The sequence below is a fragment of the Martes martes genome (assembly GCF_963455335.1).
Source record: "Martes martes genome assembly, chromosome: 9".
Classification (NCBI taxonomy): Eukaryota; Metazoa; Chordata; class Mammalia; order Carnivora; family Mustelidae; genus Martes; species Martes martes.
This window is the reverse complement of record NC_137896.1, coordinates 41,243,903-41,269,209: the sequence shown is the minus strand read 5'-3', so window position 1 is coordinate 41,269,209 and position 25,307 is coordinate 41,243,903. Positions and strand designations below refer to the sequence as shown.

Below are 25,307 nucleotides of genomic sequence, written 5' to 3'. Positions count from 1 at the left end.
CAAGGTTGTGCTCCATTGTCTGGTGCTCAGAGAAGGTAAGTCCAGATACGTTTCAAAAGCCCTTCATTATTAGTGGTGTTGAACCCCTACCATAATCATCAGTGAAATCCTGATTGCTGAGACCCTCTGGTAGATCAAAGGAGCATTTTTGTGCTTTCTTGCTATCATTAAGAAACATCTATTCTTAGCAGTTTTCCCAGAAGTGTTTAGGATGGGTGGGGGGGCGTGGTGGTTTTTCTTTTGTTATAATTTCAAATTTAAAGAAACGTTACTGGAAAAGTACAGGGATATTTCCATATGCCCCTTACCCAAACCCACCAATCATTTACATTTTTCTCCATTTGCTTTATTACTCTGTGTATTTATTTATATATGTGTGTGTGTGTGTGATATAGGCCTATATATTGATGTTTTCTGACCAGATGAGGGTAAATTGGACATTGCACCTCATTATTCCTTAACCTAGCATGCATTTCCTAAGAACAACGGTCATTTTCTTGTATGCCATAGTATAATTACCCAAAAGAGGCATTTTAACGCTTAGATTATTATCTGATTCATATTCCATATCTAAATTTCATCAGTCATCACAATAATATTCCTTTATAGCTTTTTATTTTTTTCTTTTCTAGCTTGGAATCCTATTCAGGATCCTGGACTGCAATTTATTTGTCATGCCTTGTGTTGGTGCCCATCCTTCAAAAAAATGCAAGGAACACATCTGTCGTCCAACAGACACTTGCTTCAGTTTCTGGGTTGGACCCTAAGAAAAGCAGGTTGGTGCTTAGTGCCCTCCTGCCTTTGATAGTGTTTGAATCCATGGCTTTATTTTCCCAGAAGTCTTCAGAGTCAACCACGTGTGTGCAGTTGGAGAGGGAGCCTTGCTTCCGAGTGTTTCTCCACCTGTAATCACTCTTCATGCAGACTCATCACTTACAGGGGCAGCTAAGCATTCACTAGAGAGGGGGGGCGGGGGCTGATGGCTGGTCTAAGGGAGCAGGGGCTGGGGAACCAGGGGTCTCCCCTTTCCCTGGGGGTTGCTGGCCACCCTACTTGAAATGAACCTTTCCAGGATGGCTTGTGTTTTGAGTTGATCCAGTTTTGTGGAAAGCCTTCAAGCTGTGCATCTGGGCCCCCATCTGCCCCTCTGCGATCAGCAACCGCCCTGGGGGTGGGGGGAGCAAGGGGGTGGTGGTGGGAGTGGGCAGAGTGTTCACTCTTAGGGCAGCGTGGCCCTCTTGTGGCGGAGGGTTATATACCCTGGGGAAAGGATGGCCTATAAAAGGAGAGCAAGCAGAACATCAGAATGTTAGAGCAGTCTGTCAGTTTGCTGGGTTGGCCATAACAGAGCAGCACGGACTGGGTGGTTTAAACAGCAGAGATTTATTTTCTCACAGCTCTGGAGTCTAGAAGTCTGAGATGGAAGTGTTGGCAGAATACTTCTCCCGAGGCGTCTCTCCTTGGCTCGCAGATGGCCACCATCTCCCTGGGTCCGGGCGTGTCTTCCCTCCGTGCGTGTCTGTGTCCTAATCTACTCTTCTTATAAGGACACCAGTCACATTGGATTAGGGCCCACTCGTATGACCTCATTTTACCTTATTTACCTCTTTCGAGGCCCTCTCTCCGAATATAGTCTCATTCCGAGGCCGTGGGGATCAGGACCAAAACGTGAATGGTAGAGGATACCATTCAGCCCCTAACAAGCAGGAGGGAGATCTTAGAGAGTCTTCTAAGTCCATCATTCTAGAAAGCAAGTTAACTGAATTATTCAAGGCCACGCAACTAGAAAACAGCAGAGACCCAGCATTCACAGACCGCTTTCCACTACCCTTCCTGTCTGGAAAAAGCCCAGAGTAAACAGAGGCTGTATCCAAACCGGAAGAAAAGCTCAAAACTGGAGGGTATGAAATTGGCTAAAAGGCAAGTATCTATGCCTGTTTTACTCAGGCTTTTAAAAAAGTTGTTCAGTGAATAAAAATGTTAATTAAAAAATTTAAGAAGCGTTATATATTTAAATAACTTAAAATGGAAATAAGAAGAAGCAATGAACATAAAACTCGACGCATGACACTAATACTGGATTATATACGTATGTATGTTTTTATATGTTGTTTTTTATATGTATGTTTTTCATGGGCGTCTGGTCTTTTGTCTTCCTGCTCCCCTTCATGTCTGTTATAAACATTTTCATTTATATCATCACATTTTCCATGTGATTAAATTGTTTGATAGTTATAGACCATTTTCTCCTGTTATTGCTGCACTGTTGGCTAAACCATCTTCCTCTCTGTTCCTTTTTTTTTTTTTTAGCTCTTTTTTTTTTTAAAGCTCCTATTTATTTGAGAGAGAGAGCATGAGCAGGAGGGACAGAGGCAGAGGGAGAGAGAGAGAAGCAGGCTCCCCGCTGAGCAGAGAGCCCGATACCGGACTCGATTCTCGGACCCTGGGATTATGACCTGAGCTGAAGGCAGCCACATAACCTACTGAGCCACCCAGGAGCCCCCCGACTTTTCTGTTATGCATATATATGGCACGTACAATTTATTAAATGCCTATACCGCAACATGCTTAACATATAAGATGATCACACTTTTCATAAATGTTTTGGAAAGTAAGTTCAAGCTTTCTCAGAAAAGTTGCAATAATACAACACCCATATGTCCTTTATTATGATGGACCCCTTGTGACTATTTCATCTCATTTCCTTTCTCTCTCTGTCTCTGTACATTTTTATAGTTTTGTTTCTGGTTATATTTTTACATCTCATGCCTTTCAGAACCTTTTTTTTTTAAAGATTTTATTTATTTATTTGACAGAGAGAGACACAGTGAGAGAGGGAACACAAGCAGGCTTCCCACTGAGCAGGGAGCCTGACGCGGGGCTCCATCTCAGGACCCTGGGATCGTGATCTGAGCCAGACTAGAAGAAAACCTTCGTAGCCAATGAAGCCGCATAATATAAGAAAAGTAGAGTATAGTAAATCAATAGATTTCGATAACTGGCATAAATTCATATATGTACTAGTTCCATCCTTTTGATTTGTTCAGTTTTAATTCTTTCCAGTTTTAGTGAGATACAATTGACACACAACACTGTGTAATTGAAGGTGTACAGCATAATAACCTTACACACATTGTGGAATGATTACCACAATAAGTTTAGTTAAGATCCATCATTTCATATTGTTACAAAAAAAGTGTTTTTTTTCTTTGTGATGAGCACTCTCCAGATCTACTCCTCATATCTTACATTTTTAATCTGTTATTTTTTAATTTTAAGTAGGCTCTATGCCCAGTGTGGAACCCAACGCAGAGCTCAGACTCATGACCCTGAGATCAAGACCTGAGGTGAGATCAAGAGTCAGATGCCTAACTGACTGAGACATCCAGGTGCCCCAGCTCTCCAACTCTTTTTTTTTTTTTTTTAAATATTTTATTTATTTATTTGATAGACAGAGATTGCAACTAGTCAGAGAGGCAGGCAGGGAGAGAGAGGAGGAAGCAGGCTCCCCGCTGAGCAGAGAGCCCAACTCGGGGCTCGATCCCAGGACCCTGAGACCATGACCTGAGCTGAAGGCAGAGGCTTTAATCCACTGAGCCACCCAGGCGCCCCTCTCCATCTCTTTGAAAAGCAGCTACATGGCAGCAAGAACACAGGACCCTTACCTACCACCAACTTGTATATGCATCCCTAGTGCCCAGGTAGTGCCCTCAAAATCAGTTCCTTAGCTAAAGAAAACAGAACTTCTTTGATGGAAGTTGATTCCATGGGTTGGGGCATGAAAAGAGCAGACGATCTCTCTTGAATATCTCATTTCTAGAAACCAAGGATGCTTTCCAGAGCATTAGAAGGACAAAGAAGTCCGTCAGTGAGACTCCCACCGACCATGTTGGCATGATACACACATAAAAGTCACTAGAGTGAAGATAACGATTATATAACATAAGTTGAACCTATAAAAGATGGTATTTATGGGGCGCCTGGGTGGCTCAGTGGGTTAAAGCCTCTGCCTTCGGCTCAGGTCATGATCCCAGGGTCCTGGGATCGAGCCCCGCATGGGGTTCTCTGCTCAGCAGGGAGCCTGCTTCCTCCTCTCTCTCTCTACCTGCCTCTCTGCCTACTTGTAATCTCTGTCTGTCAAATAAATAAAAAATCTTTAAAAAAAAAAAAAGATGGTATTTATGATCTTGATCAAAAGGCAAATTAATGCAAAATATCCCCCAAATGTTTATAAAACAAAAGCAGAATGAATGTAACAGATTTTTAGTTTCTATTGATTTTAACAAGTAGGATAACGTTAGCATACATGGGTAATTTCTTTCTTCTGTGAAGCCTATAGAAGTGTATAATGTATAGATTCCTATCTGTTTCCTATCTGTCTGGGAAAAAGTGAGCCCAGGAAATGTAGGAATCATACAGGGTCCGGTAAGAGCAATGGGCACTGCTGTTCATTTAAAGGGGGACTTGGGGCGCCTGGGTGGCTCAGTGGGTTAAGCCTCTGCCTTCGGCTCAGGTCATGATCTCAGGGTCCTGGGATCGAGCCCCACATTGGGCTCTCTGCTCAGCGGGGAGCCTGCTTCCCCCCCTCTCTCTGCCTGCCTCTCTGCCTACTTGTGATCTCTCTCTCTGTCAAATAAATAAATAAAATCTTTAAAAAAAAGATGGGAGGGGCACTGTTCTAGGAGCTGCTATTGATGCCCTGCTACATCCCAGAGCACCCAGGCACTTCTTTGCTTACTTGTGCATCTTCCCACCGTCAGCAGCTAGAGCTTTTTCCCCCAGGGGTTCATCAGGTGAACCCAGTCTGTGGCAGGCCAGGAGTGCCCTGTGCCCAGCCCATGGGAGTTGGTGGGTAAATCTCCAGCTCTTTCACCTTTGGGTAGGGGAGCTCTGAGATGCCTGCTCTGAGCTACCTCCCAGAGTCTCTAGCCACTAAACTGTATTTCCCCACCTTGGTGACTTGCTTGTTAACACAAACCCTGCTTTGCTTTCCGCATCTACCTCTTACCCCGCTACAGGTGCTTCCTGGAATCACCTTCCAAATAAGCTACTTACACTTGAACTCATTTCAGGCTCTCCTTTGGGGGAACTCAAACTAAAATAACCGAGAAGAGGAGAAATCCAGCTGTGGTTGTCGTATTTTATGGCCAGTTAAAAAGTAGGAATTGGGGGCTCCTGGGTGGCTCAGTCGTTACGTCTGTCTGCAGCTCAGGTCATGATCCCAGGGTCCTGGGATCGAGCCCCACATCCGGCTCCCTGCTCAGTGGAGAACCTGCTTCTCCCTCTCCCTTTGCTGCTCCCCCTGCTTGTGCTCTCTTTCTCTCGCTGTCTCTGTCAAGTAAATAAATAAAATCTTTAAAAATAAAATAAAAAGTAGGAGTCCAACAGCAAGTTCTAAAGTCATAAACCAGCCAAATGCCCCATAGAAGCAGCTAGTTACACCAACTTATTTTCTTTTCTCATAGGAGAGGAAACCTCTAATACTTATAGTAAAATTTCAATAAGAAATATTTACATTTTGGGGGCACCTGGGTGGCTCAGTGGGTTAAGCCTCTGCCTTTGGCTCAGGTCATGGTCTCAGGATCCTGGGATCGAGCCCTGCATCGGGCTCTCTGTTCGGCAGGGAGCCTGCTTCCCCTTCTCTCTCTGCCTGCCTCTCTGCTTTCTTGGGATCTCTCTCTCTGTGAAATAAATAAATAAAATCTTAAAAAAAAAAAGAAATATTTTCATTTTTAATAGTATCAATAGATGGGAGCAGGATATCTTGATAGTACCATTGCGCTGATACAGGACAATGCAAGTTATACAAACCTAGAGAATCTATACTTTTGGAGAAAAATACTAACTTTCAAAAACAAAAATCTAAGTGAGAGAGAGAGACATTTAAAAATACTATGCTGTGGGGCACCTGGGTGGCTCAGTGGGTTAAGCCTCTGCCTTCGGCTCAGGTCGTGATTTCAGGGTCCTGGGATGGAGCCCCGCATCCAGCTCTCTGATCAGCAGGGAGACTGCTTTCCCCCTCTCTCTCTGCCTGCCTCTCTGACTACTTGTGATCTCTGTCAAATAAATAAAATAGAAATTTAAAAAAATACTATGCTGTAACAAGTAAAAGTTCACTATAAAATAGGTCTTAGTCTGGGATGCCTGGGTGTCTCAGTCGGGGTAATCATCTGACTTTAGCTTGGGTTGTGATCCCAGTGTCCCGGGATGGAGTCCTGCATCAGGCTCCTTGCTCAATGGGGAGCCTGCTTTTCCCTCTGCCTAACACTCTGTCTCGCTCTCTCTGACAAATAAATAAATAAACAATAAGATAAAACAAGCCTTAGTCTGATGATCTGTGGATTGGGTTCGAATTACCTTGGACCGTACAACCATATTCCATGTTCAGACCAAAAGCCAAACAGTCAACATTCTAAATTCAATATCTGGTGATCTTTTTCTCTGAAGTCATTCTGTTTCTCCACAGAATAATCCCAAATCTCCTGCTTGAGGAAATATATGCCTGGTGACCAGCATCCTGGAAGTGAAATGGTAAATGGAGACATCTGCTCCTTTAACGCCTTTTTTTCCCCCGGTATGATCTTATCTTGTCCTTAGCTGGTGACCTTGAACTCAAGACCTCTCTTCTTCAAATTCACCAGAGAATAACTCCCCATCTCCTGTCATATCAGGGGTGGGGTAGTTGCCTAGCTGTGCAGGAATGGGGTAGGAGACTTGAACTTCCAACTGTTCCTTATACCCCGGGCTAACCCCCTGGTTTTTCAGCTTTACATTTCACCGCCCCCCCGGCCCCCCCGCAACCCGGCTTCTGCCGTATCTGGTACATCCAATTCCTAAGCGTCTGTTGCCTGAACGAGCTTGTTTTTCTTTCCCAATCCCCTCTGTGGCATGTAGGCTTCAGCTTTCTTCACTCTGCTATGTCAATTGCCACTAATCTCTCTGTTTAGCCTTCTGAAAATTTGTTGGCACATCCTGTCCACTGTGATCTTTTCTTCCTTATTTTTGTGGAGTTTTAATCTAAAAATAAATTCTTTGCTGCCATTTTTGGTAGGGCTTGGGTGAAGGAGTGGAGATGATGCCCATGTTCCATCCACTGCAACTAATGGGAAGCCCAGCCCTTCTTTAGAACTTTCCTTTTTGGGAGCCTTCTCGCCAGGCTCTCTGCAGCTCAAGCTCACTATATCCAGGGAGCACATGGCTCACTCCACTCACCTCACACCAGTTGTTTATGCTGCTCACACCTTGTTTATGCTGCTCTGTCTGAAATTCTAGCTTCTCTATCTACCCACACTAGTTACTGCTGATTCTTAGGTTCAACCACAGCATTTTGGTAAGATCTCTATTTTAGGACTTACTTCGGATTTCCTTGTGTCTTAATTAGTTGAGCAGGAATTTGTCTCCCTGTTCCTTGAAGGTAGGGACTTGACCTTCCTCAAGATTTATCTCCCTGAGACTATGCTTTGTGAGTCGATATTTTCTGTTTGTTCCATTGGATCACTGAAATAGTATTTTTTCCTTTGTTATGTTCCTGGGATATCTATTTTTCAAATGGGATTACTATGTGTGGTAGACTGGGTTGCTGGTCCCAATTCTTCACTCCAGTGTGATAGTTACACACCCATACCCTTGCCATGGCCTTGGGGTGGGCCATGCCTCTTCCCTGTCCCTTGACTTTGGCTGTAGCCATGGGATTTGCTTTGACAAATGGGGTGTTGTTAATGGACACGATGAAAACAAAGGCTTGGAATGAGATTGGTGGGGGGGCTCACACTTGGCCTTTTGTCACTGCTAGTTCTAGGAGGGGGAGAGGCATTTGGAGCAGAGCTGTCCCAGCTGATTAGAAGGCCTGGAGCTTGAAGGAGAAGGTATCCTGATGACTTGCAGACCTGGGAGTCTGTTGCTAGATATTTCTTCTTGTATGCCACTTAGTTTTGGGGTCAGTTTGTTCTGTAGCAATAGCTGACTGATACATGATGTCAAAGGAAACGAATGCTTTTATAACCTCTGTTCTGCTTTGGTTTTGCTCTCTAGGAAGCCTGAAACCAATTCACCACACCATCAGCATGATATATGTGTATCTACAAAAAATACTCATATGGCTCTCCTTGATTTGGTCATAAAATCTATTTTCAAATCTATTTTTTTTAAAGATTTTATTTATTTATTTGGCAGACGGAGATCACAAGTAGGCAGAGAAGCAGGCAGAGAGAGAGGAGAAAGCAGCCTCCCTGCTGAGCAGAGAGCCCAATGCAGGGCTCCATCCCCAGGACTCTGGGATCATGACCCAAGCTGAAGGCAGAGGCTTTAACCCAGTGAGCCACCCAGACGCCCCTCAAATCTATTTTTAAAAGGAAATAGGACAACAATCATACCATTACCACAACTTTGGACCTTACCTTGGATTCATTGTAGACTGAATCCATTCCATTATCTTAGTCTTTTTGGAGAAATAAACCCATCAAAGATCTGTGTCATTTTTTGATCTTTGATAACTATGACTATAATTTTTAGTATAATTACATAATTCTGTACAATCTACATACTTGTTATTTATATGGTACTGCTAATCCTTATTTTTAGGACAACAGCTCTTTTGATAATAATTTTTATTTCATTTATTTTTTTTTAAAGATTTTATTTATTTATTTCACAGACAGAGATCACAAGTAGGCAGAGAGGCAGGCAGAGAGAGAGAGAGGAAGGGAAGCAGGCTCCCTGCAGAGCGGAGAGCCCGATGTGGGGCTCGATCCCAGGACCCTGAGATCATGACCTGAGCCAAAGGCAGAGGCTTTAACCCACTGAGCCACCCAGGCGCCCTGATAATAATTTTTAAATTGGAGATATGCCAAAATATTTATACTTAGGAACATTTACATCAAATGCTGTTAGTTTCTTTCAACACCCACAACTTTTAAATTTGTTAAAACCTAGCTTTGCTATTTCCATCATACAAACTAAAATGAAACACAGTGGTAAAAAAAAAAAAACAACAACAACCACCTCTTCCATATTCTGTAACTGAAAGTTGGCCAATTTCTTCAACCTTTTAGGTTGTAAGGATTTTTTCTTTAGTTCAAAGAATGGATTATGTGGATATCCTGATGGGGCTCTACTTTTCCTCCAACTCCAGAAAAGATGTCAGGACCTACAATAACTAGGGCAATATTATAATGATAACTGTGCATCTGTTTCTTAAGTTATTGTACAAAGAATGTTTTCCCACAAATATGCATAGGTGTTTGTAAGAACTTGCTTGCAGCACCCATCAGAGTGTTGAGATGGGCCATTTATTTTGCATCCGTGGTTGAGAATCCCTAACAAAAGGAGGCTTCCTAAATGTCATGTTGTGATTATGCAAAAGAACTGCTTAAGTAAACAGGAAAAAAATGGTATTGTTGAAAAGGTCTGCAGTTGAGACCTTGACGAAAAGAGAGGAGACAAAGCGAGAGGTCCTTGGGTTTTTGAGCCAGTCCAAGTTTAACAAACTCCCTTGGGCTTCCTTCACAATCCCCAGAGGAAGCAGTCGTGCCTCTCTTGTCCTCCTGACCCTCCATTCAATCATAAAGCAACCGGCTTTAACAATCACAGAACAAAAACCTCATTGCCCAATAAACCTTCCAACCCCCAGGGCTGTAAGGTCCGCTAATCCGGCGGACAAAAGCAGGCCCGCTGCTCTTTTATTCTTCCAGAGGCTGGGTCCAGTGTTGAGCTCAACCCCTGATCGGCTCTGGAACGTCCCAGCAGCGTGCCGGGGGTGGGGGACCCGATGTTTATTTAGCGGCCCGCCGCCTGGTCGTACGGCCTCTGGGAGCCGGCTTCGCGCGCGCCCGCCTGCACAGGAGCCATGTACCGGCGCAGCTACGTCTTCCAGACCCGCAAGGAGCAGTACGAGCGCGCCGAAGAGGCGCCGCGCGCCTCCGAGCCCGACAGCCTGGTGGAGGGCCGGCCGGCCGCCCCGGGGCTGGCGGCGCTGCAGGGGCTCGGTGAGCGCGTGGCCGCCCACGTCCAGCGGGCCCGCGCGCTCGAGCAGCGCCACGCAGTTCTCCGGCGGCAGCTGGACGCCTTCCAGCGCCTGGGCGAGCTGGCCGGCCCGGAGGACGCCCTGGCCCGCCACGTCGAGGGCAACCGCCAGCGTACCCGGGACCTGGCGGCTGAGCGCACGCGGCTGGAGCGCCAGGGCGCAGAGGCGCAGCGCGCGCTCGACGAGTTCCGCAGCAAGTAAGCGGCGGCCGCGCGCTCGGGAGGCGTGGGGTAGGGGTGGAGGTGGAGGTGGATGGAAACGGAGGCAGGGCGTGGGCGGACGCCTTGCGACCCAGAACTTCGTCCTCGCAGAGGGCGCGGGCGCGGTGCCTCTCCCTTACCTAGAACCCCTTCCCTTCGCAATTTGCACAAAGTGGTATCATTTACTTGTAATACGCTTTAAAATTTAGGTCTAATTTACATGCAATAAAATGCACAGTTTGGGGGGCACCTGGCTGGCTCAATTGGTAGAGCGTGCCACTCTTGATCTCGGGGTTGTAAGTGCGGGCCCCACCTTGGGCGTAGAGATTACTTAAAAATAAAATCTTTTCTAAAAAATACACAGGTGTTAAGTGCATAGTTCAATGAGTTTTGACAATGTAGCCATCTAGCTCTCCAAACAAGCAGGGTATTTCCACCGCCCCAGAAAGTTCCCTTCTGTCCTTTCCCGGTCACCTTGCACCCCTCCCCCACAAAAACCCCGGAGGCACCCAGTGTTCTGATTACTGTCACCATAGATTAATTTCGCGTGTTCTGGAATTTCACAAAAGTGGAATCTTACAGATAGGCTGTAATATGTCTGGATCCTTTTGCCCAGCACAGTGTTTTTGAGATGTATCCATGTTATTTGATCCTCACAGCCTTATCCTGGAATAGAGGGTACTGCATTTGTTTTGCAGGTGAGGAAACAAAGGCTTAGACAGTGTCAGAATTTGGGGCAAGGTCACTTAGCTAGTGCATCGCAGCACCGGGATGGAATTCAGGTCCTGGGCGTGTGAAGTCTTAATCATCTTTACTGCATCATAGCTGATACCTGGACATTATTTCAACGTGTATGTCCTCCAGAATCTTGCTACTTGAAGTGTGGTCGGTGGACCAGCAACATTGCCATCACCGAGGAGATTGTTAGAGATGGAGTTAAGCTTGAAGTTTCAGAAGCCTTGGTCCAGAGCAGACTGAGTAAGATGATAAGATCACTGGAGGAATTGTTAAAAAGAAGAAAGGATGCAATTTGCCAGCAATTTGCCACCATCCTCCCAGGTTATAAATGCACGTGCTCTTTTATTCTGCAGGGGCACTTCAAGGAATTCGTTCTTAGATGCTCCAGCAGGTGTAAAATGGCATGCCCTCATCGAAGTGTGATCTGAGATAGCAAAAGTGTGGAATGAACCTAAATGCCTATTTGTAGGTAGATAGGTTATCAAATTGTGCTTCATTTATGCAGTGGAATGCCGCACAGTTGTAAAACAAGGGAATAGTGTGTTACTGTCATTTGCTTTAAAAAGAAGAGGGAGAGGAGTACAATTTTTTATTGCATAAGGAAAAAGAGAACACAAGCAGACGCGTGCAAAAACCCAGTGAGACTGGTTTCATGGGGAGGACCGGGGAGTGGGAATTGGGGAATAGGAGCAGAGGAGACTTTTAATGGAACAGTTTTTTTTTTTATGTAATTAAAAAAATGCGTCTAACCATGGAAGAGATTTATTCATTTAGAAGTTATTTTAACTTAAAAAGTTAAATTAATTTAAAAATACAAATGTCCAGGCCCAATCCTGGACCCCAGGAGAGGCCCAGAAATGTTAAGTTTTTTGAGCTCACTGGTAATTTCAGTGAAAACTCAGGTTTGGGGACCCATGGTCTAGGGTACCCGGAGGGCTTCTCCAAACGTGCTGTATGTCTGAGTCCCACATTCTTAAGCTGAATGGTGGGTAGGTTATTCAACAAAGTGTACAGAGCATGTTTATCAGATCATGCTCATTGATTTCATTCCTTTTCTTTCTAAGATTTATTTATTTGAGAGAGAGAGAGCGCGAGCGGAGGGGGAGAGGAAGGGGCAAGGGCGGGGGCAGAGGGAGAGGGAGAAGCAGGCTCCCTGCTGAGCAGGGCCCCCTGATGCAGGACTGCATCCCAGGACCCTGGGATCATGACCTGAGCTGAGGGCAGATGCCTAACTGACTGAGCCACCCAGGTGGCCCTCATTCCTATCAGTCCTGTTTTGGAGCTAGATCCATAGAAACAGATTTGGAGCTGGATGAAGGGATCTGGAAATCTACCTGTTAGAGCCCTTGATGGGAAAATCGAGGCTTCGGGAGGGCCAGTGGATGGCCGGACTTAAATTTGGGTTCTCTCACCCTCTACTTTCTAGAACACTGTATCTTGGAGAGGATCCATTCTTGGATTCCTGGAGAGCGAGACCCAAGATAGGTTCTCATTCAAATGAAATGTGTGTTTTCTTTCTTTTGTTTTTTGTTTTTTTTAATTTTATTTATTTATTTGACAGACAGATCACAAGTAGGCAGAGAGGCAGGCAGAGAGAGAAGGGAGGAAGCAGGCTCCCTGCTGAGCAGAGAGCCCGATGTGGGGCTCGATCCCAGGACTCTGGGATCATGACCTGAGCCGAAGGCAGCGGCTTTAACCCACTGAGCCACCCTGGCGCCCCTGAAATGTGTGTTTTCTAAAGCAAAGGGAAGCATACACTGGTTCACACACTCAGGGCAGCTCCATGGGCCAGCAGGAAACCCTGGATCCCCAAATGGTCTTTACCTAATCATGAGGCCCCAGTCTGCTGTGATTTGGCTGGGTGGTCATGACTCCCTTGAGCCCCTTATTGAAGCAAAGGCCATGTTGAATTTTCCTTGTCTTTTCCTGATTTCACTTGGTTCTGAGTTAGATGTCCATCATGGAGCTGTCCCTTCTGGCTCTGTGATTGATTTAATAATTCTCATTAATTTATTCCCTTCCATTGCCCCCTTGGAAATACTTTGGTATTCTGACTAAGGTATTGGGATTTGAAAATGATTATAAAAATCATACCCACCCATAGGAACGGGTACACACACACGAAGTATGGTTTTACATCCCAGAGGTGAGCTGATGGCTAGCCAAAGCCAGGTGAAAATAATGCAGAAGTGGGAAGGTATATGCAGTCTTGGTAAGCCCATTCTCTACTTGGATAGTTGAATAATTTCAAAATCAGGTTTCCAGCACATCAGACAAAGACTAAATAAAACAAGAATGAAATAAAAACAAATGGAACTACCAAAATACATTGATGCCTACAGTCAATTGTCCACATTGCTAAAAAACAATTAGATAATTGAAGCCAAAGTGTTTTTTTCATTTTATGCATTCATATATATATGCACTTGTGTGAATATATATATGAGTTTATCGTGAAGTCTTTATAATAAAATCACTTGTTTTTAATATCTAGACTTTACAGCATGAAAATTACCCACGATAACATGTTATTGCATTTATCCAACATGTTTTTAAGCTACAGAAATTTTTAGATGTTCCTAGGAGAAAAGCAGAATGGGAAAATTTGGATTTTGTAAACAGTTTTACTCTCAAAGATAACTAGCCATTAAAAAATAATTTCTGGCTGCTTTAGAGCCACACACAAAAGAAACTGCTGATGCGACAGTGGGAAGTGTGAAGCCTGTACGGATGCGCTTTGCCTCCTGGTACAGCTGAGCGTCTTCGGTGGCTTTAGAGCTGGGAGTGTGCACAGTGCACATATTCCTAACTGTTCTTCCCTGAAGTCAGGACTCTCTCGTTCTGCGGACACAACAGCAGGGATTCTTAGCACCACTTTCAGTACTTGATTTGAGCCCATGGCAGGGGTGTGCAAGGGCCCTGAAAGCTATGCTCTGTGGGTTGTGTGGAGTGCTAATTAGGATTAGTTTCAACCACAAAGGGCATAAACTCCAAAGTGACATCAGCTTATCCAGGATGGATTTCTCTCTGGTGTCAGGTCTGGCTTTACAGCTCAGCATGCCACTCTGTAGGATTTGAGGCTCAGAAGGCTCTGCCTGCTCTTCAGGGAAGCAGCATTTGTTTCAGGTGCGGGATGAAGGAAAGGATACAGAAGGACGCACCTACACCATCTCCTATCAAAGATATTTGAAGACTGCCAGCAGACTTACGCTTACATTCTGCTGATCAAGACTTAGTCACATGGCCACACCCAGCGGCAAAGGAGGCTGGGAAATGTAGTTTCCTCTTTAGGCAGCCCTGTGCCCACCAAACATCAAGGGCTCTGACTCCTGGAAGAAGGCGGGGATGGACATTGGGGACTGCTTACAGGGAACAAGGGCGGAGTCATTTGGGAAAGGGCCTCCTGTCTTTCTTAAGGGGATAAAACTCCCCCTAGAGGGAAACTCTCTGAACAGATTGTTTTCTGGGGTTTCTCTGCCTCCTTGATCCCTATCATTTTCTACAAGTCCAGGGAAGAAGATGACTAGGAGGAAAGCTACACACATTCCTAGTATCCGTTCTTTATCAATTTTGCGTATGTTTAAATCTAGGGGGGCGGGGAGAGATCTCTCTGCTCTACCTAGGCAGCGTGGTGTGGCTATCAGGGGTATAGTTTTTGGTGTCAGATTCCAGTGTGAATCCTGACTCCACCTTTCTTTTAGTTTCGAGTCTTCCAGGAGCTGAGCCCGATCAAGGGGTTTGAGGGCTAGTAGCTTATTTGGAAGGTGACCTCAAGAAGCTAGTTTGGGGAGTGAGGAAGGGAGGCAGGAGGGGAAGGCAGAAAACCCCGAGTGCATTATCCAGCAGGTTAACATTGTGGGCTCCTGGAGCTAGCCTGCCAGATGGAGAAATCCTTCAGTTGTCCTAGCTGAGGGCGAAGAAGCTGGGGTATTTATGTGCCGGCTCGCCTTCTGTCAGAGGTTAAGGACTGCCCCAGGGGCACAGACACTGGCCTGTCCAGCCCGCCCTGGCCACTGGCCCAGAGCAGGGCTTTGGTGTGTAGGGGTGAGGGCACAGAGGTGAGGAAGAAGTGTTTGGAGCAGCTGCTGGAGGTCAAGGGCCATTTTCCTTAGCTTTCACATGGAGAACAACGATAACTTCTCTCTTCCAGGGTTTTGTAAGGATTATATGGCATAATCCAGAAAAACTGACACATGCAGATAAAATACAACTGTTTAGGCAACCCAAACGAGGTCAGGTTAAGGGTGTTTGTTGTAGGTCATGCAGGGAAGCCTCTGTGCCACTGCTGTGCTTGGGTTAGGGGTGTGTGGAGATATAGTTCCTTCAGCCTTGAGCTGCCTGGGTTGGGGGAAGGGCCTCCAGGCTGCGGGACTCCTGTAGTGTTCACCGTTCCCAGTTACCCCGTGTGCGGTGGCCACCGCAGCCTTCTGCGCATGTGCCAGGCTGTGGAAGAGGTTGGAGAGCCACAGGCTCCGCAGTGCATTAGCTGTTATTTATTTTTTTTTTTTAAGATTTTATTTATTTATTTGACAGAGGGAGAAATCACAAGTAGGCAGAGAGGCAGGGGGAAGCAGGCTCCTTGCCAAGCAGAGAGCCCGACGTGGGGCTTGATCCCAGGACCCTGAGATCTTGACCTGAGCCGAAGGCAGAGGCTTAACCCACTGAGCCACCCAGGTGCCCTGCATTAGCTACTATTTTAACCTTAGGGACCTCTCCTTAAAGAGACAGCATAGTACTCATCTCAGATGAAACTTGACGCTGATTGTGTGATCTTCATGTGTTGAATCATGGAAGCTGTCCAACGTTTGTTTATGTGTCCCATTTGCAGGTATGAAAACGAATGTGAGTGTCAGCTGCTCCTAAAAGAAATGCTGGAACGGCTTAACAAGGTGAGCTGAGCATGGACTTGAGTTTGAGTCCAGACTTGAGTTTGAGAATGGAACTTAGTGGCTGAAATGACTGGCACACACCTCCCCTCTGTGTCCTTTTAGGATTCACCTATTTCTTTTTCTGTCATTCTCTTTCTTGATTTATAATTTTCAACTACATCTTTGTGTGAACTCACACACGCGAGACACCCTGTCCTCTCCCATAACACACGAGGCTCGCAAGAGAACACTAGACTGTTAAGCTTCGTGGGTTGCGCTAGGCTCTTCACACATGACCCGCATTCTGGTGACTGGCTGCGGTTGTGCCATTCAGATGTATTGGTGTCAAACCCACCAAAGTTAGGAAATTTGCTTTAGGCAGTGGTTACTGGGAGCAAGGATGTCTCCGCCCCGTTGGCTGAAAGTTTCAAGATTGCTCTTGTGCAGGAGAACTCTCAGAGAACAGAGGAAGAAATTTCCATTTCCCTTCAAGCTCTCCCTTCTTGGAGCCTGGAGAGTAGCCCTGGGGGTGGGGGGGCGCACCTGGGATTCTTATCTTCTGGCTGGAGACCCTCCTGGAGAGTCCTGGGGGGTTGTCCTTTGCAGGGAATGTCCTTCTTCAGAAGCTCCATCATCATCCTAACTGATTGGAGTTTCTGCTCCAGCCAGGGGACCTCGACTCCCAGATGGAATAATTTGGGATCTCAGAGGTTGGACGAAACCAGGGATGGCAAATAGCTGTCACTTCAGAGCTCAAATGTCCGAGCAGAAAGACCCAGAGAGATTGTTTCATTGAAATTTTGCTTATTTAGGGTGTGTGGTTCCTTTTCCCCTCTCCCTCCCTTCCACACCCATAATTCCTCATCAGAATTATTGAGCAAACACAGCACCTTTCCCTGCTGTGCCTAGATGTGGCCTTAGGATTCTTCACGTGGAGCTCCAGGCAGCCACTACAGATGGTCGGGGTTGGCTCAGGGTGTTTGCCAGTTCCTAGATTTGTCCAGCATCTGCTGTCTAGGATTAGTCTGCTAACCAGTAGAAAAGTTAGAACCATAACCCAGGGAAACTGAGTTTTGCTTTGTCTGTGTTACCAACCACGTGATGCTTCTGTGCCCTTCTTTGTGTGAGCAAACGATGTATTGCCTGAACCAGGACACTGTGTGAAGGGAGGTTCTGCCAATAACTACCAAGGTCAACTAACAGGAACTGGGACTGTCTCAGGCCAGCCACTGCGTGAACACCCCAGATAGAAACACAAAGGTTCGGGGTGAGAGTGAGCTTAGGAGAGCCCTCTGTGCACAGGCTTGATGATTGGTCTTGTATTGGTTTGGACTGTGATGGCCCCAACCCTGTTGAAGGTTGAGCTGGGATTTGGGTGTTGTTAGCATCAGACATCATCCAGCTGTTCTGCTGATACTTATAGGTCATCCCCATTCTTGTTCTGGGTGGGGATCCCCGCTGCCAGATGCGGCCACCACTTTATCCACAGACTACCACTTTCAGAGACACAGGTGGCTGGTGACACCCCTCACTTAGGTGTCAGTTCAGCCCCTCCCAGCACTGCCACATTTTGCTTTGTGAGTATTTGTCCTCACTGCAAGTGGGACTCTCACTGGACTTACTTCTAACGTTGTCACTCGTGCAGTCCCATCATGGGCACTCTTCATAGAGGAGGGAGAAAGAGTATGGACCGTCTTTTTAGCTTTGGTGGAAAATAACACTGGGTTTAAAAACAAGCTCCAGCCTTCTGTTGTTATTCTCTTATTACAAAAGCAATACATATTCTTGGGTAGAAAAATAAGGTATCAGAGAAAATGCCAGGTAAGGGAAAGACCTCCCTTTGGCGTGTATTGGGACAGACAGCGTGAGCAATTGGAGTATCCGTCCCATCAGAATGTTACAGAAGTTCTGGGGAAAGATGTTACCAGCAGCTCGGGCCAGGGCCAGCGCAGGCCATCAGCACGGTAGGGAAGGACACTTCTGCTCACAAGTGAGTATCCAGTCCAAAAAGGGAGGGCAGCCTGATAACAGGACCTTTCATGCCACTGTTGAGTATCTGTGAGACTTTGCGTGAATTGCCTCATCTCTCTGAGCCTTGGCTTCTTCCGTTGCTGAAATAAGAGTGTAACAGTGCCCCCACCAAGGAGTGGATGTCTGTCGACGTGCACAGTAAGAATGGCGTGACACACAGTGTCTGTGACTTGCCTGTCACCATTATTCTTACAGAGCACTTTATGTGAGGGATGTCAGCTGCATTTCCCCAGAGTGTGGGATTCATGGCCCTGGTGGAGTGGGAGGGGATTTTCGGTGGTGTGTGGAGGAATGATTTTCTAACAGCTGTGGATTTATTTTTATGATTACCCCTTCTCGATAGCAGGTGACATTGAAAGTTCCTTTTTGAATGGATATAAGTAAAAATGAATCAATTTGAAGAAAAATAATGGAGTGACTAAAAATACAGGTGGTGCGCGGTGGTAGCAGAAATCATGAGCACAGCATTTGATGCAGGGAGGTGACGATGGCCACACACCAGCCCGGAGCCTTGGCACAGTTTTGTGGTTATTTATTCCATCCTCAGAAACGACCCTGCCCAGTCCCTCTGTTGCCAGTGAGAAGGCTCACTCTGGGTGAGGGTCAGTGCCTTTCAAGCCCCACACCCCACCCTTGGCAGGTATAGTCAGGAGTCTTTTGTGCACCTGACTCATTCTCTGCCTCCCAAGGGTAGTCGGGGAATCTCTGTCTTTCAGGAGACAGACACAAAGCCAGAGTCTCGGGGTCAAGATGGTGCTTCACGCTTGATGTTGGCGCTCCATGCCTATCCCGTGGGCTACCTCTGAGGTCACAGAGACATGCTGAACACACTAGCGGTTTCCTACATGTCTTTGGCCATGGGAACATGCGTGATGTGCTGGAGGCACAGTCCAGAAGTGTGGGCGTTAGCACCCCAGGAGCAAACCTCAGCTGCTGAGGGGTGGGAGTAGGTGCCCAGTTGCCCCACAGCTCATAGCAACAGTTCAGAGGTGAGTTCTGCAGTCTCTTAAAAGGTCCTCAGCACTACTGAGGTGTGCTTGTCCACAGTGATAATCTGCCCCTTATACACCTTCATTGCCTTTGTTCCTTTCCCTGGATCACTTCCTCCCTTCCAGAACTTCTTGGAATAAACAACATGTACCCAATCCTTGCCTCAGGGGAACTCAAGGGGTTGGCCAGGGGAAGGCTGGATGTTCTCTGTCCATCGAGGTGGTCGTGTGAGAAGGTAGAAATGGAAGAGTACATTCACGTCTCGTTGGCTGGTCGTATCTGTGATTTTGGTTGACAAATCTTTGGGTCTACCTATATCAGATCAATATGGTTTTGACTATCAGCTCAGTGTCAGAACCCCTTTCCTTTGCCTTTGTGGAAGGGATTCATCCCTAGGTATGGCCATGAAAAATGGGTACAGGAGAAACCATTGACCCAGTCTTTGAACCATGTTTGGAAAATATCACAGTGTATGTTGACAAGAGGGATTGCTGCTGCTTTCCCCAGACTGTCATCTGTTAATACTGCCCATGTCATTACATCTTCAGAACAGAGCTCTTATATTCTTAGCAGCCCCCCCCCCCAAAAAAAAAAGCTAAAGCAAGCCACTCTTTGCTAGGCACTTTGAAATAAGATAAATTCCTCAACATACCACTTACATGCTATGGCTGAAGTTATTCAGATTTTAAGACTTGATGCAGTAAGAATTCTTGATGACTTTTAAGTATCTGGGTTTGGCTAACCTCTAGGACTCATTTTCTATCTATGTATATAAGGTTAGTTGTCCCAATAATGCACAGTGTTGCTTATCTTAAGAAAACTATTAGGAGACTTTAAGGTTTCTCTCCTTTTTTCTTTAAAATCCCCAGAATTTTAAAATGCTGTATGTTCTAGTCAAATGCTTTCACTTAAAAACAATTTTTTTTTTTTTTTTTTTTTTTTTATAACATATTTTCATTTTTTTTTTTTAAAGATTCTATTTATTCATTTGACAGAGAGAGATCAGAGCAGGCAGAGAGGCAGGCAGAGAGAAAGGGAGAGAGGGAAGCAGGCTCCCCGCCGAGCAGAGAGCCCGATGCGGGACTCGATCCCAGGACCCCGAGATCATGACCCGAGCCGAAGGCAGCGGCCCAACCCACTGAGCCACCCAGGCGCCCCTAAAAACAATTTTTTAAGAAGTGCCTGAAGCTGCCATATGTGCTTTCCCATGTAATTTGTGTATCTTTACTGTACCCGGGGAAAGGACAAGAAGCAAGGGCATTTGGGGAAGAGGCATAAAGCCTTTGCTTTCCGGGTGACAAGGCTTCATTTGCATAATAACAACTCTGGGGCTGGAGGTGACCTTCCTGAACTTTTAGAGCTGGAGCAGATGAAGAGAGGGAACAGGGAAGACTGAGTTCAGGAGGGGTTAGGGGTGGGAAAGCTGGAGAACAGAAGGGCAGAGGAAGAACCAGGAGATGTGCAGAGGGAGAGAGGATGAGGCAGTGGGAAACCCAGGAACAGAGTTGTAGAAGACTCAGCACCGTGCTCCAGGCCAGCCTTAGCACTGGGAAGGAATGCAAACCTACAACTTTTTTAAAAAAGATTTTATTTATTGGACAGAGAGAGAGAGAGCAAAAGTAGGCAGAGAGGCAGGCAGAGAGAGAGGAGGAAGCAGACTCCCCACTGAGCAGGGAGCCCGACGTGGGGCTAGATCCCAGGACCCCGAGATCATGACCTGAGCTGAAGGCAGAGGCTCAACCCACTGAGCCACCCAGGTGCCCCCAAACCTACAACTTTTGGGAAGGTTTTGACATCTGAGGTTAAAGTTTATTTTGAATTAAACGCTGATTAACTAGATATCTCAATGAACTTGAATACCCACTTGGATGCTGGATTTGAGGCTGGGCAAAGATACAGACAGTTGGGTTTTTAGTGGGATTTCTAGCATCTCTGTAAATGGATTGGCAATCTGACTTTTCAAAGGCATGTTGGATTTTAGTGACTTCTCTAGTCTTTTTCTCAAAAAATGATTTAGATAAGTGATTCTGAAATCACCATGTGGACCAGCAGCATGTGGAGGGCATGTTAAAATACAGATTGCTGGGTCCTGACCCCAGAAATCCTGACCCAGTAGGTTTGGGACCTGCCAGATATTTTACTCCCCGCATCATTTTACATTTCTCGTTATCCCTAGCCACCATTAACCACACTTTGAGAACTGCTGGCCTAGATCGCCAACACATACAAACATCAGGGTTGGAATGTTTTCTAAAATTAGACTATTGACCCAGAGTCTACATTTGGAAAAAGTCTAGATGCTGCTGCTGGTGGAGCTTTTGAAAAAATGCAGCCGACAGCATCCAAAGCATAATAAAAACACAAGCGTCTACACATTTCTGAGTTCTGGTGCGAACAAAAGAGAGCACTCCCGATCGAATCCTCCCCCCTACACCAGCAACTGTCCATTCCAGTGGTGCCTGCTCACCTTCGCAAGCGTTGGGGGCAGGGTGTCAGCTGATTGTCCTCAAAGCAAGAGAATGTGCTGCAGAAGCATTTCTGTAACCCCTATTTTAAGGATAAATATCAGCTAGTCTTTGTTATCACCTGTGAGTCGTTTTCAAGGCTTGGCTGATGGGAACCAAGCGTGTTTGTTTGGGTGAGAGACTAAGAGGGAGATGGGGGAAGAAGGGCAGGCACCTTGCGGGATGGGGTCAGGAATCAGCACTCAACTCCTGACTCGTAGAGAGAAGACAGATTCCAGTTCTGTCGTTTCCCATTAGCTTCCGCTAACCAGCTGCGTGACCCAGTGGTCAGTCTGGCCTAAGCCTGTCCATCTGTAAGGAGAGACTCTAGTTTCTGAGTTGCGTTTCCCTCTGAGGGAAGAGGGCTGCTGGGAGGTTGCGGGGGGAGGGGGCGGTGCCTGGCCCCCTACCCTACTGCAATCATGTCCTTCCAGAAGCATGCCTCTGTTTTCCCCCTATACTCTGGCATCCTGGAATATTTGTTTGAAATATGACACATGTAACTTGAGAGACATCTGAGGACCAGGACGCCTGGGTGGGTCATTCGGTTGGGCGTCTGCCTTCAGCTCAGCTCATGATCCCAGAGTCCTGGGATCGAGTCCTGGTCAGTGGGGAGCCTGCTTCTCCCTCTGCCTCTGCCCCTCCCCCTGCGTGTGCACACTCTCTGACAAATAAATAAATAAAATCTTAAAAAAAAATCTGAGGACCAGTGAGCTCAAGGGTCCCTTCTATTTCTAAAATTGTGTGTCTGACTACTTTAAAGTCATGACACAAAGGCTCCTTGAAACCCTATTTCCAGTTCCTCAGCTCTGGTGATTGTGGATTAATCCTGGATGAGTTTTTGGTAAAAATGAAGATGTTTTGAGAATTCTCTGCCTCACTTCATCCTCAGCAGTCTTAAGAGGGGTGTGGTGGGAGGGTGAGGAGAAGGGAGGGTAGGAGGCTATCTAGAAGGACTGGCTCAAGGTCTTTGACCAACTCTGCCCCAAACTGAGCCATGGCCCTCCAAGGGGTGTCCCTGTCCACAGGGTTGAGAATCACTTCTACAACAAACCACGGCTCCTGAAGAGTAGAGCTGCATTCCCACACACTTGGATGGTCCCTCCCATCACTGGGGCCCTGGTAGGACTGTCAGTGAAGCTGATGGTTATGTGTTATGTGACTCATGTTGGCCATCACAGCACTCTCCCAGAAATGTGACTCAGGACTTGGGACACAAAAGCGAATTCATTTGTATCCCGTCATTGTGAGGGCAGAGCCATTGCCTCCTGCTGCTAGAGTCCTGAGACTGCCCTGCTTTCTGTCCTTCTTGAGACCTGGCTGCCTTTCCTTTGGAGTCTGTAAATTATCCCAGCACGTCTGGTTCCGCAGCCCTTTCCCATTACTGGAAAGACTCCTGGGATTTCTTTGTGTCACCATTTTTCTCATGAAGGGGCTTCACCCTTCACCTTGAGGGGACCGACTCACTTGCCCTGGGGAATGAACACCTTGATTGTTACAAGTGTATCAATCCATCAAGTTTTGGGTGGGGGAGAGGGACAGCTTGCCTCTTCTGAAGGGAAAAACGATGCTGTTGAGGTTTCACTGAACTCTGCATTACTGTCCCTGTGACACAGAATTCAAGGACCCATCGTGAAGCCCCGAGGGCAGAGCTCATCAAAAGTCCGTGACTGATTCATTCATTCATCTAAAGTATGAGTCCAGACCGAACGCCCAGAGGTAGTTTTCACATTAACTTAGTTCGGACAGTTCAGAGCCCTATACCTGGAGCTGTGCATCCCTGCTTTGTAATTTGGTTCATTCTCTTCTGATTAAAAAAAAAAAAAAAAGGACTTCAGAACCTGTGTGGGTCTTTCAAAGGTTGCAATCTTTTACTATGTTCTTCCATCTCCCAGCGGGCAGCAGAAGCCAGGTCCAGGCCCGGAAGTGAGCAGACCCTGGGGAAAGCAGAGAAGAGTCCAGGGGCAGCGGGCAGGGAACCAGCTCCAGGTTGGGGTCCTTCTCTCTTTCTCTCTGAGGGTTCCCTCCCTCCTTGGTTGCTCAGTATTGGCCTCCCTGGTGCCCATCAAGGGACTTCAGAGTCTTCAGAGGGAAGGGTTTAGTAACCAGAGAGAAACTGGGGGAAGCTCCCCCTGGAGCAGAAACCTGGAGGAGACATGGAAAAAGAAGGGGATGCTTCCTTGTGCCCAAAATTCATCCTGTAAAGTTGCATTGTCCCTCTCGGGAGCCACCAGCCACATGCGCTGGGGAGCGATCGAAACATGGGAAGTTCAGTCATGATGCGCTGTAAGGGTAAAATGCACACCAGGTTCCAAAGACCTTGCCTGAAAGAAGAAAAAAAAATGTAAAATATCTCATTAATAACTTTAAAACTATTGATTACAGTGAAAGGATAATATTTGGGGTAGCGTGGGTGAAATAAAATTTATTATTAGAATTGCTTTCACCCATTTCTTTTCATTTCATTTACGGTAACTACCAGAAAATGTTAAATTATGCCTGAGACTTGGACATTGCATATTAGGATCGCTTATTTCATTTTTATTTGCACGAGTCTAGGCAAAAGAAAGAATGATTTAAGATATGTGCCCAGCAGTTGCCAGTTGACTCAGCTGATTTTGCAGAACTCCAAAGTTCTTTTAAGATAAACTCAGGCATGCCTGGGGTTAAAAGTGGCCAACTCTGGATTTCAGCTCAGGTCCTGATTTCAGGGTCCTGGGATTGAGCCCCGTGTCGGGCTCTGCACTCAGCATGGAGTCCGCTTGTCCCTCTCCCTCTGCTTCTCCCCCTTTTTGTGCGCTTTCTCTAAAATAAAATCTTAAAAAAAAAAGATAAACTTGAAGTTCTTATTGATAGATAAAATAGCCTCAGAAGTTTGATTTGGGTGATTAGCTGCCCCCCCCAATAATTTTACTCAAATTTCAGACCAAATTAACATAGGCATGTATTTCTTTTTTTCTCTTACTTTCTTTCTTTTTTGTGAGTTGTGTAAGGTAGTGATTAAATTTTATTCTTTTGCATGAGAATATCCAGTTTTACTAGCGTTATTTTTTATTAACATATAATGTATTATTTGCCCCAGGGGTGGAGGTCTGTGAATCATCAGGCTTACACAATTCACAGCACTCACCATAGCACATACCCTCCCCAATGTCCATCACCCAAATACCCTATTCCTACCTCCCATGGCCTCTATATCTTAATTGTTTATTCTGATGCAGGCCCTCTCAAGTTCATACAGCCTGTTTTCTAGTGTCATGTAGTCTCAGCTCTCTGATGCGGTAGGTCCTGATGCTGCACTTTGCATGAAAAGCTCATGGCTTTTAATAAGCACCTCAAAGGCAGGTGATCCACTGGAATCAGAATTCTGATATCTTATGGTCAGCATCCGACAATCAGAATCTTCCCACACCAGTTGTCTTTTATAGCAATGATTAAGGAATCAAATGGCTTTTTGAGGAGTGCAGGCAAAAGGCCCCCTGAAATCTAAATTCTGTTAGTGCAAGAGTGGGGTATGTTTCAAAATATCTTGGCCAGTGCTCATGCCTGACTATTTTAAGTCTGCTGACACAAGGATGGAGAATGTCTTAAATACGTTAGTCAACCACATATCCACCTTTATTGATGAAAGCCCCTGGCTCCCATTCATCATGCTTTTTAACAAGTCATTAATAAGTCAGTAAAAAAATTCATTTGGCAAGGCCCCAGGTATTGGCAGATGTTCCTGGAGAGGTGTCTCAAGAGAGTGACAATCTTGAGAAACCCAAGGAATGCTCACCAGTAATATCACGAGAGATTGCTATAGCATTAAGGCAGTTCCAGCCATCACATCACAGCACTATCTTACTCTTCTTTAAAAAGATTTTATTTATGGGGCACCTGGGAGGCTCAGTGGGTTCAGCTTCTGCCTTCAGCTCAGGTCATGATCTCAGGGTCCTGGGATCCAGCCCCGCAT

At 46.1% G+C, this 25,307-nt stretch overlaps 1 protein-coding gene across 3 annotated transcripts in view; it reads left to right on the top strand.

The window, feature by feature from the left end:
• Positions 1-9,844: 9,844 nt before the first annotated feature.
• BFSP1 (beaded filament structural protein 1) overlaps positions 9,845-25,307 on the top strand; it is a gene marked incomplete at both ends in the record, with an annotated part of 39,644 nt that continues 24,181 nt past the window's right edge. For all 3 annotated transcript variants that reach the window (XM_080813868.1, XM_080813867.1, XM_080813866.1), the window contains 2 exons: positions 9,845-10,218; positions 15,788-15,848. In XM_080813868.1, the coding sequence (XP_080669994.1) occupies positions 9,845-10,218; positions 15,788-15,848 (435 nt within the window). The remainder of the gene's footprint in view (positions 10,219-15,787; positions 15,849-25,307) is intronic.